This window comes from Macaca nemestrina, chromosome 4 (assembly GCF_043159975.1).
Source record: "Macaca nemestrina isolate mMacNem1 chromosome 4, mMacNem.hap1, whole genome shotgun sequence".
Lineage (NCBI taxonomy): Eukaryota > Metazoa > Chordata > Mammalia > Primates > Cercopithecidae > Macaca > Macaca nemestrina.
In genome coordinates, this window is record NC_092128.1 from 131,224,165 (window position 1) to 131,241,074 (window position 16,910).

Here is a 16,910-nt window from a genome sequence, read left to right on the forward strand (position 1 = left end):
CAAATCCAGTGTTCTTAAGTGTTTGTTTATGTTTTCTTCTAAGAGTTTTATAGTTTGAGGTCTAATATTTAGGTCTTTAATCCATTTTGAGTTAATTTTTGTATGTGATGTTAGGTAAGGGTTGAGTTCTATTCTTTTTCATTTGAGTATCAGTTTTCCCAGAACTGTTGGTCAGAAAGACTGTTCTTTTCCCATTGAGTGATCTTGGCAGCGTTGTCAAATATCACTTGACCATGTATGCAAGAATTTATTTCTGGGTTCTCTATTCTACTCCATTAGTTGGTATGTCTGTCTTTATGCTGGTACCACATAGTATAGATTACTATAGCCTTGTAGTAACTTTTAACATCAGGAAATATGAGTCCTCCAGCTTTATTGTTCGTTTTCAAGATAGTTTTGTAAATTCAGGGTTGCTTCACATTCCATATGAATTTTAGTATGGGTTCTATTTCTGCAAAAGCATGTCATTGGGATTTTGACAGGGATTGCATTGAGTCTGCAGATCGATTTGGGTAATATGGACCTCTTAACAATATTAAGTCTCCCAATATGAGTCCTCCAGCTTTATTGTTCATTTTCAAGATAGTTTTATATATTCAGGGTTGCTTCATATTCCACATGAATTTTAGTATGGGTTCTATTTCTGCAAAAGCATGTCATTGGGATTTTGACAGGGATTGCATTGAGTCTGCAGATTGATTTGGGTAATATGGACCTCTTAACAATATTAAGTCTCCCAATATGAGCCCTCCAGCTTTATTGTTCGTTTTCAAGATAGTTTTGTATATTCAGGGTTGCTTCACATTCCACATGAATTTTAGTATGGGTTCTATTTCTGCAAAAGCATGTCATTGGGATTTTGACAGGGATTGCATTGAGTCTGCAGATTGATTTGGGTAATATGGACCTCTTAACAATATTAAGTCTCCCAATCTATGAACATGGGATGTGTTTTCATTTCTTTATGTCTTAATTTATTCTGTAATTTTCATCGGGTAAGTCTTTAACCTCCTTGGTTTAATTAAATTCTGTGTTTTTCATTTCTTTTGATACTATTGTAAGTTGAATTGAATTGTTTTTTCAAATTTTTTAGATTTTTTTATTGTCTGCAATTGATTTTTTTAGGTCAAATTTTTATCCTGCTACCTGATACTATGTTTAATTGATTTATTAACTCTAACAGTTGTTTGTGGCATTTTCAGTATTTTCTGTATATAAGATCATATTATAAAAAAAAAAGAGATAATTTTATGTATTTATTTCCAATGTGGATGCCTCTTTCTCTGTTTTGCTTTGTTTTTTGTTTTTTCCTAACTGCTCTGGCTAGAACTTCTAGTGCTATGTTGAACAGAAGTAGTAAAAGCATGCATTTGTGCCTTGTTCCTGTTGTTTAAAAAAAAAAATCTTTTAATCTTTCACCATTAAGTATAACGTTGACTATGAGTTTTACATTTATGGCTTTTATGTTGAGATTGTTTTCTTGTATTCCTTTTTTTTAATCATGAAAGGCCATTGAATTTTGTCAGATGCTTTTTCTGCATCAATTGAGATGATATTATGTTTTTTAATTCATTCTGTGAATGTAAAGTATCACATTGATCAAATTTTGTTTAATGAACCATCCCTACATTCTAGAAATAAATCTAACTTGGTCATGTTCTATAATTCTTTTAATACACTGCTGAATTCAATTTGCTAGTATTTTCTGGAGGATATTTACATCAATTTTCATAAAACAGATCAGTCTGTATGTAGCTTTCTTTTTTTGTTGTGTCTTTGATTTTGGTTTCAAATAGCTATATTTTTAATAAGCCCTCTAGAAGATTCTAATGTGTCAAGATTTACCCATTGTCATAATTTACAGCCAAACTGTCAGGAGAACCTCCCATTTTGACTAATATGTCCTCTAAACTGGACCTCCTTTGAGAATAAAATAGGGTTCACTCTTGAGCGTGAAAGTGTCAATGTGATTAGGCAATGGTGCCGAGTGTTTTTGTTTGTTTGTTTGTTTGTTTTGTCAAACACTAGTCTATATGTTGCTATTAACATATTTATTGCAGATGTTAATCACATGAGCAATCAATTGACTGATAAGTAGAAGATATTACCTTCAATTACATTGGTGGGCACCATCCATTAAACTGAAGGCACAAAGAGCAAACACTGAGGTTTCCTGGAGAAATAAGAAATTTTGCCTCAAGATGTAACATATACATTCTGCCTGAGTTTTCAGTTTTCCAGCCTGCCTTCGAATTGTGGTCTCAAGGCTACAACATCAACTTTTTCCTACATTTCCAACCTGATGGCCTGCCCTACAGATTTCAGATAAGCCAACTCCCACAATTGTGTCAATCAATTCCTTAAAATTAAACACACACATATGCACAAGTACACAACCTATTGGTTCTGTTTCACTGTAGAACCCTGTCTTATACAGTGATATTGGCAAAATTTGGAAAATCATCTTTCTTATCATTTTAACTCATTTCTCTTCTAACCACTCTCCTCTTCTATTTACAAATAGAATCCTCTGTTCTGATTGCTTCATGTATAGATTTTGAAGAGAATTCTGATTTTGATGCACTTTAGAATAAGTGAAAGAGCAAAAGAAATAAGTGAAAAATTTTGCAATGACATATAAGAAAATGATCCCGTCTTAAGATATCTGCACTTTAAATAATAATGTAATTATTATGGTTGCATTTAAATTTACTATCTTATCTGCCTTCATTTGTCCATTCACTGTTCTATTTCCTTTTTTTCCAATCTTCTCAATAATTATTTTTTAGAATATCATTTTATCTCTGCTATTGGATTTTTTTTGCTTCTTTTTTTAGTGGTCAGGTTACAGTTTAAAATTTGCAACTTTATATAATCCCAGTGTATCTTCAAATCCTATTATTTCACTTCATATATAATGTAAGAATCTTACAACAATGTACTTCCATAACCTTTTATTGTTTTTTCCTACTATTTTCACATTATACTTTATGTATATTATTAACACAATATATATATTTTTTACTTTAAATGATCACTTATCTTTTAAATAAATTTAAAATTTTTTATTCATATATTTATTATTTCTGGTATTTTTTATTCCTTTATGTAAATGGAAATTTCCCTCTAGGGTTCTTTTCTTTCCATGTGAAAAACACCTTGCAGATCTAGCAGCAAATTCTCTCAGCTACTTTGTCCGCATTTTTAAGAACAGTTCTGCTGGACAGAACTTTAGTATTATAGTTTTTTTTTTTTCTAGCAGGTCTTTCAAAATGGAATTTAATTGATTTCTGACTTAATTTTTGATGCAAAAACTGTGGTAATCTTTGCTCCTATGTACAAAATAGGTCTTTTCTCCTCTGGCTACTTTCAAAATTTTCTTTCATTCACTGGTTTTCAACAATTTCATTAGGAAACACTTTGGTATGATTGTCTTTAGATTTACCCAGTAAGGTTTTTTACAGGTTTTGAATCAGTAAGTTTATTTCATAGAATATGGAATATTTTTCTTCAAGTATTTATTTTTCTCTCTTTTTGAACTCCAGTTCATGTATGTTTAACATCTTGATGGTTTTAAGCTGTTTACTGAAGTTCTTGTCAGTTCCCACCATTTATCTTTCTCTGTTCTTCACTTTGGATATTTGCTATTGCTGTATTTTCACTGATCTTATTTGAATAGTGTTAAATCAGCTATTAATCCCATCCACAGAATTCTTCACTTCTGATAATTGTATTTTTCATCCACACAAGTTCAGTTTGTTCTTTTATATACTTTTCATTTCTCTGTTCATTATTTTCATGCTTTTCTTTTAATTTTAGGCTTGCTTATAGTATCTCCACCTGCTCTGTCATTTCTTTCTAAGTATCTTTTTCTACTAACCTTTCTACTCATTACAAATTTAGATTCTTCCATGTCTGTTAAGCTTTAATTGGATACTGGACCTTATAAATTTATGTTGATGTCATTGTTGAGTTTAGTTGTCTTTAAAGAGTGTTAGGCTTTAATCTGACAGGCAACTAAAGTTACTTGTAGATCAGCTTGTTTCTTTTTCAGGCATATTTTAAAACTTTTCCAAAATGACCTACTTTTACCCTACTATTAAAATATTACTCTTCTTAATTCTTTGGTTGTTTAAAAAAGACTTATCAGAACCAATATGTCTCCAGTCCTTTGTGCATTCTGATAATTGTTGAACTCACATTTATAGCTCCCACAGTTGTTCTTTGGCTGGCCTTCTGAAGTTTTTCCATATATATGCATGGCTTAATATTCAGTAACACTCTCAAGGAGACTCCTATGCAGATTTTTGGATTCTTTTTCCACCGTGCTCCCTTTTCTCCAGCACTTTGCCCAAGATATTCCAGGTGCCTCAATTTTCCCAAACACTTTTCTCTGTCTCCTTGACCCAGAAAGCCTATTGTCACTAATTATCCCTCTCTCTACCCTTCACACCTTTTTTTCACCATGATCTGAAAAATCCTCCTGGCAGAAAGCTTGGGTGATATCATAGGACATACTTCACATGTTTCTTTTGTTGTTGTTGTTGTTGTTGAGACGGAGTCTCGCTCTGTCACCCAGGCTGCAGTGCAGTGGCCAGATCTCAGCTCACTGCAAGCTCCACCTCCCGGGTTTAATGCCATTCTCTTGCCTCAGCCTCCCAAGTAGCTGGGACTACAGGTGCCCACCACCTCGCCCGGCTAGATTTTGTATTTTTTTTAGTAGAGATGGGGTTTCACTGTGTTAGCCAGGATGGTCTCGATCTCCTGACCTCGTGATCCGACCGTCTCAGCCTCCCAAAGTGCTGGGATTACAGGCTTGAGCCACCGCGCCCAGCCACGTTTCTTGTCCTGTGTTCTCAGTTTGTTTCCTATATATATAGTCACTGAATGTAGTTATTTATGGCAGTAGGCTCAAGGTGATTTTAGTAACTCTGTCATGGCTGAAAGTAGAATTAAGTAATGTTTTATTTGGAATATTTCTAACCATTAATAAAATTAAATATTTGGTTATATCTCCATTCTTATGACATCAGACTAAAATTTAGTAAGAATCATCATATATTTTTATTTATAATTTAAAAAATAGTTGTTTATATGACATATAAGCTAAAAGTTTCTGGAATCCACAAAGTTCTGGCTCTTTTCACTCAGTGTCAGAATAATCTAAGATTTTACTTTCATTTCTTCCCCCTTGATGATGCAGAGACCTTCAACCTCAGATTTTTGAATTATAAAAAAGATTACAGCATTACATTTTTATTCTGCAGTAGAAATTAAAAATGTCTTTTCTATTTATTTCAGTGCTACTGAATCTCCCATTAAAACCCCACATGTGTCTGTCACTTGTTTGTAAGCCAGACCTAAACATGTGTGCCTATTACTTGTTTCTAGTTAAAAATAAACATAAAATCTCGTATTTGAGATATGTATGTTTTATATGAAATAGTGAAGATTATTCAAACAATTTTAAATACAACCTAAGATAATTTGAAAGACTCACTTTCTTCTATAGAATTATAGAAGCAGTATAATTGGTTTGCTTTAGCTTGTGGATAAAATTTTTAATGAAACAATTTAAATTTTTATGCAATATTGCTGGTCAATAATTGTCTAGTGCAGCATGGAAAGTGTTCTTCCTCACAAGATTGAGGTAGACAGTTTAGTCAATAAAAGATCATTCTTTTGGCACTTATCTTGCTGACACAGCAAAGGCTCATTCTTACTGCACAGGGGCATCAATGGGAACTCTGTGCCATAACAGATTCAGACATGGATATCCTCTGCTTTTTGATTAAGCATGTCAAACTAATGGGAGGGGATTTTATCTCATTGGCATATCGAAGAGTCTCTACTTGAAAATTAAGATAAGTGATTTCAGCAACCTAAATCTGATGACTTCCGCAGGGACAGAAAGTGATTGAAGGCAGTTCTAGCTTTGATTACCCTGCAGTTTTAGAAAAGGGAATATTGGCTGGGCACAGCGGTGTGCACCTGTAATCTCAGGTAATTGGGAAGCCGCAGTGGGAGGAACGCTTGAGCCCAGGAGTTAGAGACCAGCCTGGGCAACATAGCCAGATTTAAAGGAATGACAATATTGGATATGAAACAAGTTATTATTCTATCACATCCTTCCTAATTATAAAGTAAAAAGAATATTTCACAATGGCATATCCAGTGGTTAATATTAAAAAGGAGAGTGTCACATATTTGACCACAAACTAAGGAATAATCAGTGATTTTTTTCTTCAAGCATTTACTTGCTAGCTTAAAGACAAAACATTAAAACTATTTTAGACTGTGAAAGTAAGCAACATTCATTTTCATATACTGTGAAATTTTTATGTTTCTTCTTTATCCTATAAATATAAATGAAAAAAGCACTGAACTTAAGCATTAAGGGATACTGTAAAGAAGTTGTAAGTAAAACACGTGTTTTGGTTACTACAAAAAAATTGAGTTTTACAGTTAAATATTTATATTTAATTTCAGGTTGCATGAGCTCACATGGCCGGAATTTAGAAAACAATTGTGCCAACTTTGATTTTGTAGACAAATCACTAGCTGAATTAGGATGGCAGATGCATTTTTTTTTTAATGTGGCCAAAATTGAATGCTTTAAGGTAATACATTTGCTCTTCAGATTGACACAGGTGCCACCACTCCTTCTAGCACACAGTCTCCAGAAGTAGTTTAAATTGAATGCCACACTTCTTGCTTATGTGGTCTACACCTCACTATACTTATCCATAAAGTAATGAAAATCACAGTACCTAACTCGTAGCATTTTTTAAAGGTTAAATAAAGATCCAGATCTAGATCTAGATCTATCTATTGCTTGAGAAAAAGCCTGGCATATAGTAAGTTCTCAATAATTGTAATAGTTGTAGTAAGAGTAAGAGTAATATCTGGTCTCTCCACAAATACATCTTACCTCCTTGGCTTCTGAAGACGTTTGAATTTGTGACTGCAACTCTAAACCTTAATCAGACCTTGGCACTGGTCCACAGCAAAATGACTGGAGGTTATTGACAGAACTCCTGATCAAGCTGCATGTTAGTTTACGGTACCTATCTCTCTCATTGTAATTCCACCACCTTGAGTGTCTTCTTGTTCTGAGTTTTTGACTTGCACATAGAAGCTGACAGGTGTTTTCCCAGAGGTGACACCAACCTCTTCACACAGCTTTTATCTGACAGTTTTTAGGTCTTTCTGAGGAGAGTGTATGACAGAAACGCCATCAGATAAGCAGGCCAACAGTTGCATTTGGCATAATTTTACACTTCCTTGAGGGAAGGAAACAGTCAATCTCACAGTTTTTAGTCAGGCTGACACTATCCACATATTTTGCAAGATACATTCACAAAGTTCAAGTAGTTGACTGACTGAAGCTGAGCAGGAAAGACTAAATGTCAGGCTTTTAAGATGAAACTGGTGGCAGCTCTGTAGCAGCATGGCAGGTAGAGTGAAGTCTGGAATTAAGAGTGACAGATGAATGACGAGTGGTAAAGAGAAGACTGTGTTTGCTGGCAGAAAAGGAAGTTAGGCTGTGCTCAGCGCACGCATGGGGTTTGATTAGGGATAGAAAGGCTAAAATATATATAGATTTAAGAGTTCAAAATTATCTTAGCAGTCCGAAGAAAAACTGTCAGAATTTTATTAAAATGATAACTTTTAATCCCTTTACTTTTGAAATGTTAATATGAATTCCCCCCCCCCCTTTTTTTTAACAGTTTTCAAGATGTTGAGATTCTATCTAAAGATTATTGTAACTTACTGCATTTTGTCACCCTAGTCTCTGCTTTAAGAGCTAGGGAAATGTGAGAAAGTATAAATAAATTACATGTTAAAGGGGCAGAGATTACAGTAAATACCTTTAAAGGTAATGAGAAACTTCAGAAAATTTGTGAATAGTTTTGATTCATTATATTTTTGTGTGAAAATGAAGAAGAGATTCTAAGCCAATCAAGATTTTGAATAGTCTAATAAAACACAGTAAATAGAGCAACCTTAATTTAATAAAATAAAGCATCTAATGTGACACTGTCATGGACACCTTAGGGAATTGCTTTTCCAGCCAGAAACCTCTGTAGCCGGTGGTGCCTTTGCCTGAATTTTTGCTTGGGCCCGCTGGGCTTTTTCCGCCCACTCAGCCTGGCAAGTGCACTCATCTCATGCTACTGGTCCAGATCCCATGCCTTCCAAGGGTGAGTCAGGCACAGAGTGACAAGGAGTGCATGAGTGAGTGAGCACAAGGTCTGGCCACCGCACACAGCCAGGCACACCGGCTGCTGCAGTGGGGTGGGCAGCTCCGGGTGCTAGCACAGGCACCAGGTGCAAGCCTGTGGCTGGATTAGATGCACCACAAGCAGCTTCTGCTGTGGGCATGTACATCTTGTCAAGGGGAAGGCAGTGGTGCCTGGAAGCTTGAAGCTGCAACCACAGAGCCCCAAAGAGGGTGTCACAGCCCTGGCTCAGGGGTTATACACTTCCTCGAGGGAAGGAAACAGTTAGTCTCACCTAGGTCTGGGCTCCCATTGGGCTGCAGCTCTTCTTTCCTTCTAGTTGCCTGCAATGTGGCAAGTCGGGTGGTGTTTCAGCCCTGTTTGTGTTACAGCTCTTTCAGTTGTCCCACTTCCAGAAAGAATGAGGTACATGGACAACTGGTAGGTTAGCAAGGTGGAGAGGAGGTTTATTGCATGACAGAACAGCTCTCAGGAGACCTGAAGTGGGTAGCCAATTTTCCACAAGCAGGTCATCCCAATGAGTGTCCAGATCTCAGCAGAAAGGAGACCCAAAGTGGGTAGCTCCTATCCACAAGCAGGTTGTCCCAACAAGTCTCCAGCTCTCAGTGGAGAGATGACCCACAGTGGGTAGTTCCTTTCACAGGCAGGCTGTCCCAACAAGTTAAGGAGACCCAAAGTGGTTAGCTCCTTTGGGCAGCTGTTAGTCTTAACGTCTATGTGAGTCTGGCTGGGTCTGGCGGTTTTATGAGCTCAGAAGGGAGGAAGCGCATGCTGATTGGTCCATAGGCAGACATGGGCAGGACCAGAAAAAGCACCATAAGTTCGCACTGGGGGCCACAGACTCCACCTGGAACTGACAGCTCGGCCCACAGGCTTCAGGCTGTCTCCAGCTTGAAGGTGGGGCTTCACCTGAGACTGTCCCTTTCTGCCCATGAGCCTGTCTGCTTCCTGGCACCATCAACACGTCATCCATGGCGCCCAGACTGTTCATATGGAAGGGCACCTGCAGGCCCATGCCAAGCAGTCCTCAGCCCCCCTAGGCCTCCCTCTCATGATCATTGGTGCCCAAAGTCTGGAGGGGGCCAAGGCAGCAGGAGGCTGTCATGTTGACACCGCCCAAGCAGGCACACATGTGGCCGGGTTGCAACAGCACCCAGGCTCGGCCATGACTTTCCTCCGCCCACTCCCAGGTGCCAGGAGTGGGCAGAGGACAGGCAATGGGAGCAAGCCCTTTCAAGCCTGCAGGGGCAAGGGGCTTCCTGGGTTCCTAAGAGCACAGGGATGCCTGGGTCCAGAGCCATGGCTAGTAAGTTGCAGCTGTGCCCAGGAGCATGGGGCTCCAGCCCTGATGACTTGGTAGTGAGCAGGGATCCTGCCTGTTCATGGCACCTGTTGACTCTGTGAGGTGCGTAACCCTGGCCGTGCCTCCTCTGTGCAGCCCACATCTTAGTAACGGCAGTTCCAGACAGGGCTGGCATCAGCAGTACCAACAACTTTACTGTGCATGTGTTTTTGACACCAAGTCTTTTTTGCTTTCTTATTTTGGAATGACAAGCATCTCAAAGTCATTATTTTAGTTACTAGGGTTATATAAATCATTGGATAAACTAATATCTATCTTCTCGCTTTTTGGAATTTGACAAAATTATGCAAAATAAGAATTATTAATCAGATTCTATCTTCTTTCGCTAGTTTTAGTATTTTCCAAGATAAAATAATGGTCAGTCTAGTGCTGTCACATAAACAATATGAATCACAGATATGAGTTGCTGTTAAATTTAACATTTTCTAGGAACCAAATTAATAAAAATTTTAAAAACTTATGAAATTAATCTTCATAGTGTATTTTATCAGACCCACTATCCAAAATATTATTTTATCATGTAATCAATATAAAAATTATTCAGATATCCAAAATATCACTTCAATGGTTAATGTAAAATTATTGAGATAAGTTTAAAAACTGTCTTCAAACACTTGTATTTTATACTTATAGCACATCTCTATTCGATTGATAGCCACTTGTGGCTTGTGTTATCATATAAGACAGCAGAAATTGGGACATTCTATTTTGTCCCAATGAATGGAATATCTTCATTCCCTTCATTTATTCATTAAGTCAACAAAGGAAATATTAATTAACGGCAAATATATTTGTATTGTCTATGTCTTAATCCATTTTGAGTTACTATAAAGGAATACCTGAGGCAAAGTAACTTATAAATAAAACTTATAAATAAAAGAGGTTTATTTGGCTTACAGTTCAGCAGGCTGTACAAGAAGGAGGGTGCTGACATCTGCTCAGTTTCTGATGAGCACCTTAGGCAGCTTCCACTCAAAGTGGAAGACAAAGTGGACCAGCATATGCAGAGAAAGGAATGGGGGAGGGGGCGGTGCCAGGGTATTTTAAACAACCAGCTCTTACGGTTACTAATACATTAAGAAGTCACTCACCTGGTGAAGGATCTATCACCATGACCCAAACACTGTCCATTAGGTCCCGCCTCCAACACTGAGAATCAAATTTCAATGTGAAATTTGAAGGGGACAAATATTCAAACTATAGATATTTTCAAATTATTTTCAGTAATATTCTCCTTTCAGGCTAAAAATGTCCAATATTAGTGAGATATCTTATCATTATGACTATTGTTTAAATTTCTAAAAGCATTGCTCCAATTACTATTGCTGCATAATAAGTCACCCCAAATCATATTAGTGTAAAATCACCATTTTATTATGCTCATAGATTCTGTGGTCAGGATATGAAAAGGCAGAGCAGAGGTGACATGTTTCTGCTCCACAGGTTCTAGAGCCTTGAAGGTAAGTCTTGTTGACTGGGAATGGCTCAATGTCTGGGATCTAGAATCTTCTGGAATCTTGTTCATTCACGTATCTGTTGCCTACTCTGGGTTAACTTAAAGACAAGGATGGCCAACTATAGCCACATGTGGTCTCTCCATGTAGTGTGACCTCCTCACTGCTTGGCATCTGAGGTTGAACTTTCCATGTTGGGGCTCAGGGCCCCAAGTGCAAGCGTTGCAGCAAATAAGACCAAAGTTGCATTGCCTTATCACACTGTGCCTTGGAAGTCACACAGCATCATTTACATTCCTTTCCATTGGTTTCAGATAAGTCATTAAGTTCAGTTACTCAAAGGGAGGTGATATAGATCTTCCCTCTTTACTTAGGTGTCAGAATTTTAGAACATGTTTTACAATGATCACACAACTTTTCTTTCTGAACACTTTGCTTCACACCTTCCCATATCCAGAGTTCTGAATTCTCCTGGCTATATCTATTGTAACCCAAATATTAACTGTACTCAGAGATTCATCAGAGATTTCATGTCTATATGCCCAGAGCCTGATATAATGTCACCTTATTACACACATAATATAGAATTTTGAGGATTACATTAACTGATACGTGTTAAGTATCCTGCAGAGAGCTGGCACATTGGATATGCTCAATTATTGTTAGCTTTAAGTGTCTTAAACAGCTATTATGATGATGATAAATCTTTGTCCATGTTTCATCTCCATGACTTGTCATGTGTTTTGCCTTGACTACATTACTTGAATTCTTGAAGCCTCTGTTTCTCTTTTGTAATGGAAGGTAATAATAGTACATTTTATAGGATATTAATAGTATTAAATGAGATAATCCATATAAGGCACTTACTATAGTGTCTGGTACACAGTAAGCCAAGTGTCTTATGAAAATTTGTCTAGAAGTTTTAACTGACACAAATTTCTCCATGAATTATTCTTTTTAATCAACCGAGAGGAGGAAGTAGTCATTTATTACAAACAACAGAGATAGAAAAATTCTGGCCACTTTAATTCTGACGTATTTTATTACATAAGATCATTTGTGTTCTGGAAATAGTCTAAGACTAATTAAAATCAAGTAAATGTCCAGATTGACAATAATAATAATGGGGTATCTACTGGAAACATTTATAACTAGTTAAATAAAATTAGGATTGTTAGCTATTTTCTTACATGTCTGATTCCTACTTTAGTATAGAGCATTAAGAAAAAAGTTGACACAAAGTTCTATTGTCATTCTCCTATCTATATATTTCAATATATTGAAGTCCTTCCTAAGTGGCTAAGAAATTGCTATTCATATGTGTTTATAATTTCATACTCCAGTAATGACTATCACAGTTTAAAATGGGTTAATTTTACCAATAACCATATGGAGAGTATTTGAATGGTAATGATAACAGTAGTTATATAAAATGTAACTCATATTTTTGTTTAAATTGTGCCTTTATTTTCTCAACAGTCCAAAGGCACGAATCATAATGAATCATACCATATTGGAAATGCTGTATCAGGCTGGTGTGTTAACTGCATAACTGCAGTCTTTCCCCCTCTACAACGTAACTGCAAAAAAAAGGTGCCAAACACTCCATTTAACTCAATCTAACCCTTGTTGAAGGATCTCTCACTCATGATTTTTTTTCATACCACCTATTTGATTTGTATTGCAAATATGCAGTATTTTCTGGGACATTGTTATTAGCTTCTTATATATGGTTCACAGATGATACTAAGAAAACTAGTCAAAAGTCTAGATGAAGCAGAGCTGTTAGACAGCATCACTGAACTAAGTTAAGAGGCCAAGACCCAACCAAAGCCCAGGGTGTCTGTGCCCTGGGAACAGTGTGTTCTGTGGTCATGAGGCCAGGCCACCAGTGCCCACTCATCAGGGACTGGGTTCTGTCCTATTGTGGCTCCTTCCAGTTCAGTCCCATCGGGGCCTCTAAGCACATGACCCAGCATCCAAGAATCACTCCAGGAAGCCTGGCAGCTCAGCTCACTCCATCACTTCTTACCTACAGCAAAAACATCACGGCATCAGCTGCACAGATAAATGGCCGTGAATGCTTAACAGGTGGAATAAATCTAGGAAGAGCGAAAAGGCGCAGCAGTGAGTGAGGGTCCCTGTGACTGCTCTTCAGGGTTTAGGACAGGTGCCCACTTTTGCTGCCTGGTGCTGCCTGCCTCTCAGACAGAGCAGGGCACATTGTCCTCACTCAAAGGACCACAGGCCTGGTCCCCAGCCTTCCTGCCCATCTCTGCAAGGATCACCTTGCTGGGAGTAATCTGATGCCTGGGCCTGGGCCACTTCTAAGCCAGGAACAGGAACATCTTCTAGTCACTCCAAAGGAAGGAATAAATCCAGATCAGAGTTCACAGCCTGAGCTCTTGCCCACTCTTTATTCACTGGAAGGGAGGTCCAGTTCTTGGCAGACTGAACCTCTCCCGAGGAACCGTGGAGCCAAAGGCTGGAAGCTTCCAGAATCCTTAGGCTCAGATCCTCCTTGAGGTCACCCTGAGGCCTGTCTCACCAGAGCATTCTTCTGTCCACAGATGTCTCACTGGGTCTACGAAGGAATCCTCACAGAGGTCTGGGATCCAGTATGGTCACCCCTACTGAATGTCAAGAAGGTGAAGGCCAAGAACCAGGGAAACAGCAGCTCTGGTCCTTCCAGTCCCAGCCAGAGCAGAATGCATAGGCCAGACCGTGTCAGAAGCCCAGTTACCAAGATGGAGGGAAAGTCAACCCCAAGGGGGCGGAAGGGATCAGTCACACATCCTGGGCAGACAGTGGTGTGGGCAACACAGGTGAGCTGCACGCTGCTGACTTTCCCTGGCTATGGAAATGAAGTATCTGCAGAAAAAGCCCCCTTTCCTTGCAGAACGGCTGTTTTATGACAGCAGTTTTGACAGTGAGTCTTGTGTCTGTTCTGAGGCTTCGCACTGCTGTATACAAAATGGAGCAGGCCAAGATGTCCTCAGTGAACATGCACCAGAATGACCTAGATGTGAGCCAAACCTTCACAAGCCACGCCATGTTCAGAGAGCGCTGCAGCATCAAGTAAGGCAGGTGGGGCCTGGAGGGTCCCAGGGGAGGTGGGGAATCCAGAGGGATGGGGCATCTGAGGGACAATGGGGAGGTCTCAGGACAGGGTAGGGTCTCAGAGAAGAGGGTGATAGCCCAGCCTACTGCCTGGAGATCTGGCCTTGGGAAGGGTCTGCAGAAGGGCCTGAAAAGTGAGGTTTCCAGGGCAGTCCAGCAGTCCACCTCTGCTCCTTCCATGAAGACAAGCAAATGCTGTGCACCCAGACTGCTACTTTAAAGTGGCTCCTACAGTGCTTGACTGATGGGACAAGTGTGCACAGGAAACCTCAGGTCAGGGACCTTGCTGCCCCACAGGGCCTGGTTTCCCCAGCCCAGGGGTCTGGCTCCTGCAGAAGGATCCACCTCCCCTTTTCTGCACAGGAAGTAGAGGCAGGTCCTTGAAGGGCATGTAAACCATGCCCTGCCATAGAAGGGACATCACACAGCTGAGGCTGGGACTCAGGGCCAGCATCCTGGGCAGACTGGGCCAGGACTCATCTTGGGAGAGCACTTGGGAAGCCCCTTTTGTCAGGGGCCACCTTTGATGGAGATGAGAACACCCCCATAAGCAGCTGCAGGACTTTATCTGATCCAGCCTCCTTGGGGGGGCCTCATCCCATGCAGAGGGGGACCCCGACACCACAGACTGAGGCCCCAGTAGGCCCTGCTCAGGCCACCAGCCCTCTGCCTTAAAGGGCCAGGTCCTCCCATGCCTGCTGTCCCCACAAACCCACTCCAAGCTCATCACAAACTTATCCTGAGGCTCTGGAACATCTGCCTTCTGCAGGGCGAGCTCACGCTCATAGCCAGGGCACATGCGGCATTGAAAGTGCATAGAACCTTGTCCCCATGTACAGAAGGTGCCGGGGGAGCACACAAGCACAACAAACCTGGTCCCAGGGCAGAGCTCACACTTCCCACAGGACCCTCTGCTTTAGCCCAGAGGGAGGGCCAAGCCAAGCTAGGCCTGGTGGGCTGGACAGGGCACCATGAGTCCTCTTGGAAACTGAACCTACCCCTGACACAACTCAGATGAAACGCAGGAGTGTGGCAAGTGCTTCCCTGCCTGAGCCTCCCTGATCTGTGGCCTCCTGTGCAGAGCTGGATCCTAGGGGTGTCCAGAAAGGAACCAGCACTGCCCAGTGCAAGGTGCCCAGGACAAACAGGGTGAAGGCACAGACCCCTCCAAGAAGACTCCTTCTGGCCTGATGCCAGCCCCAAACCTAGACCCTCTCTTGAAAGGAGACATGAGAAGCATATTTATCAGAAACTGGAATAAAAACATACACTAAAAGCTCAGGAAGGTTTTGTGAGTTCCTAGCATCTCTACACCACACTGACTAGTGACAGTTTATTCCTGCATAAGCCTGTGTATAACAGTGAATAAAGTGCTTGTTTTTTTTCCTGCAAATTGTTAACTCTCATAAAAAGATTATGAAGCATATAAAACAGGAAAATGTGGCTCAATAGAAATAAAATAAACCTTCAGAAAACAAGCCTAAAGACAAACAGATTTATGTCTTGCTTTATGAATAATTTAAAACAACTGTGTCGTCCCAAGTATTTGGAAGGCTGGGGTGGAAGGATCACTTGGGACCAAGAATTCAGTGCTGCAGCGACCTATGATCTTGCTGCGGCACTTTATCCGAGATGACAGAGACATTCTGTCTCAAAAATAAAAACGAGAATACTGTGCCCACCAAAGCTAGCCTTCAAACACAAAAAATAAATAAAGACTTTCCCAGGCAACTGAAAGCTGAGGGAATTTCTTGACACCAGATGAGTCTTACAGAAAATGCCAAGGACAATTTTTTAAAAGGAATGAACACTGACATGTAACAAAGAAACATCTAAAGTTATAAAACTCACGGGTAGAAATATTAATAGGAATACAGAAAAAATCTGAATAATGCTATAATTGTGGCAGGTAAACTGCTTATATTATAAGTATGGACATAATACAAAAGTACTAGCCTCAAGAATAATTATGACAAGTGGTTAAGAGATAGGTTTTATAAGAAGATGTTAATTTAAAATGTCAAAAAGTAAGAACGTCACAGGGATGGTGTTAAAGTGTAGAGTGTTTTATATTACTTGTATTTGTAATTAAAGTTAAGTTGTTATTAGTTTAAAAGAACATGTTATAACCATAAGAAGTTTTGTTAAGCATTCATTATGTTATCTATAAAACAAAAATCTATAATAGATACATTATAAGACATAGCATAAAATCATAGCATGCTACTAGAGAAAATCACTTAACCACAAAGGAAGACAGTAAGAGAGGAAGAAAGAAAAAAAAGATTTACAAAAAAACCAGAAAAGAAGTAACACAATGGTAGTGGAAAACCCTTACCTATAAATAATAACCTTGAATGTAAATGGATTATATTATTCAATTAAAAAATGAAGCATGGTTGAATGGATTAAAAAAAGACCAAATATATGCTGTCTACAAAAATGTCACTTAATCTGCAAAAACACATAGACTTAAAGTGATGGAAAAAGGTATACCATGAAGTGAAAACCCAGAAAGAGCAAGAGTAGATATAGTTATATTAGATAAAATTGACTTTAAATCAGAATGGTAAAGTGCCATTATAAAATAATAAAGAGGTCAATACTACAAGAGTTTATAACAATTGTAAAGAAATATGTACTAAACACTGAGGCATCAAAATATCTAAAGTAAACATTAATAGGCTTAGAGGGAGAAATTAACTATAATACAATAATAATAGGAAATGT

General features: G+C 39.1%; 1 protein-coding gene and 1 long non-coding RNA gene across 3 annotated transcripts in view; one reads left to right on the forward strand and one right to left on the reverse strand.

Annotated features, from left to right (window-relative positions):
* Positions 1 to 16,031, forward strand: part of LOC139362920 (uncharacterized) — an 86,975-nt gene extending 70,944 nt beyond the window's left edge. The window contains exons 2-3 of one of the 2 annotated variants that reach the window (XM_071095271.1): positions 13,631 to 13,885; positions 14,013 to 16,031. In XM_071095271.1, the coding sequence (XP_070951372.1) occupies positions 13,631 to 13,885; positions 14,013 to 14,078 (321 nt within the window). In that variant the 3' untranslated portion in view covers positions 14,079 to 16,031. Of the gene's footprint in view, positions 1 to 13,630 lie in introns of both variants that reach the window. The other variant, XM_071095270.1, reaches the window with a different exon arrangement.
* Positions 1 to 16,910, reverse strand: part of LOC139362922 (uncharacterized) — a 115,975-nt gene that overhangs the window by 80,253 nt on the left and 18,812 nt on the right. The window lies entirely within an intron of this gene.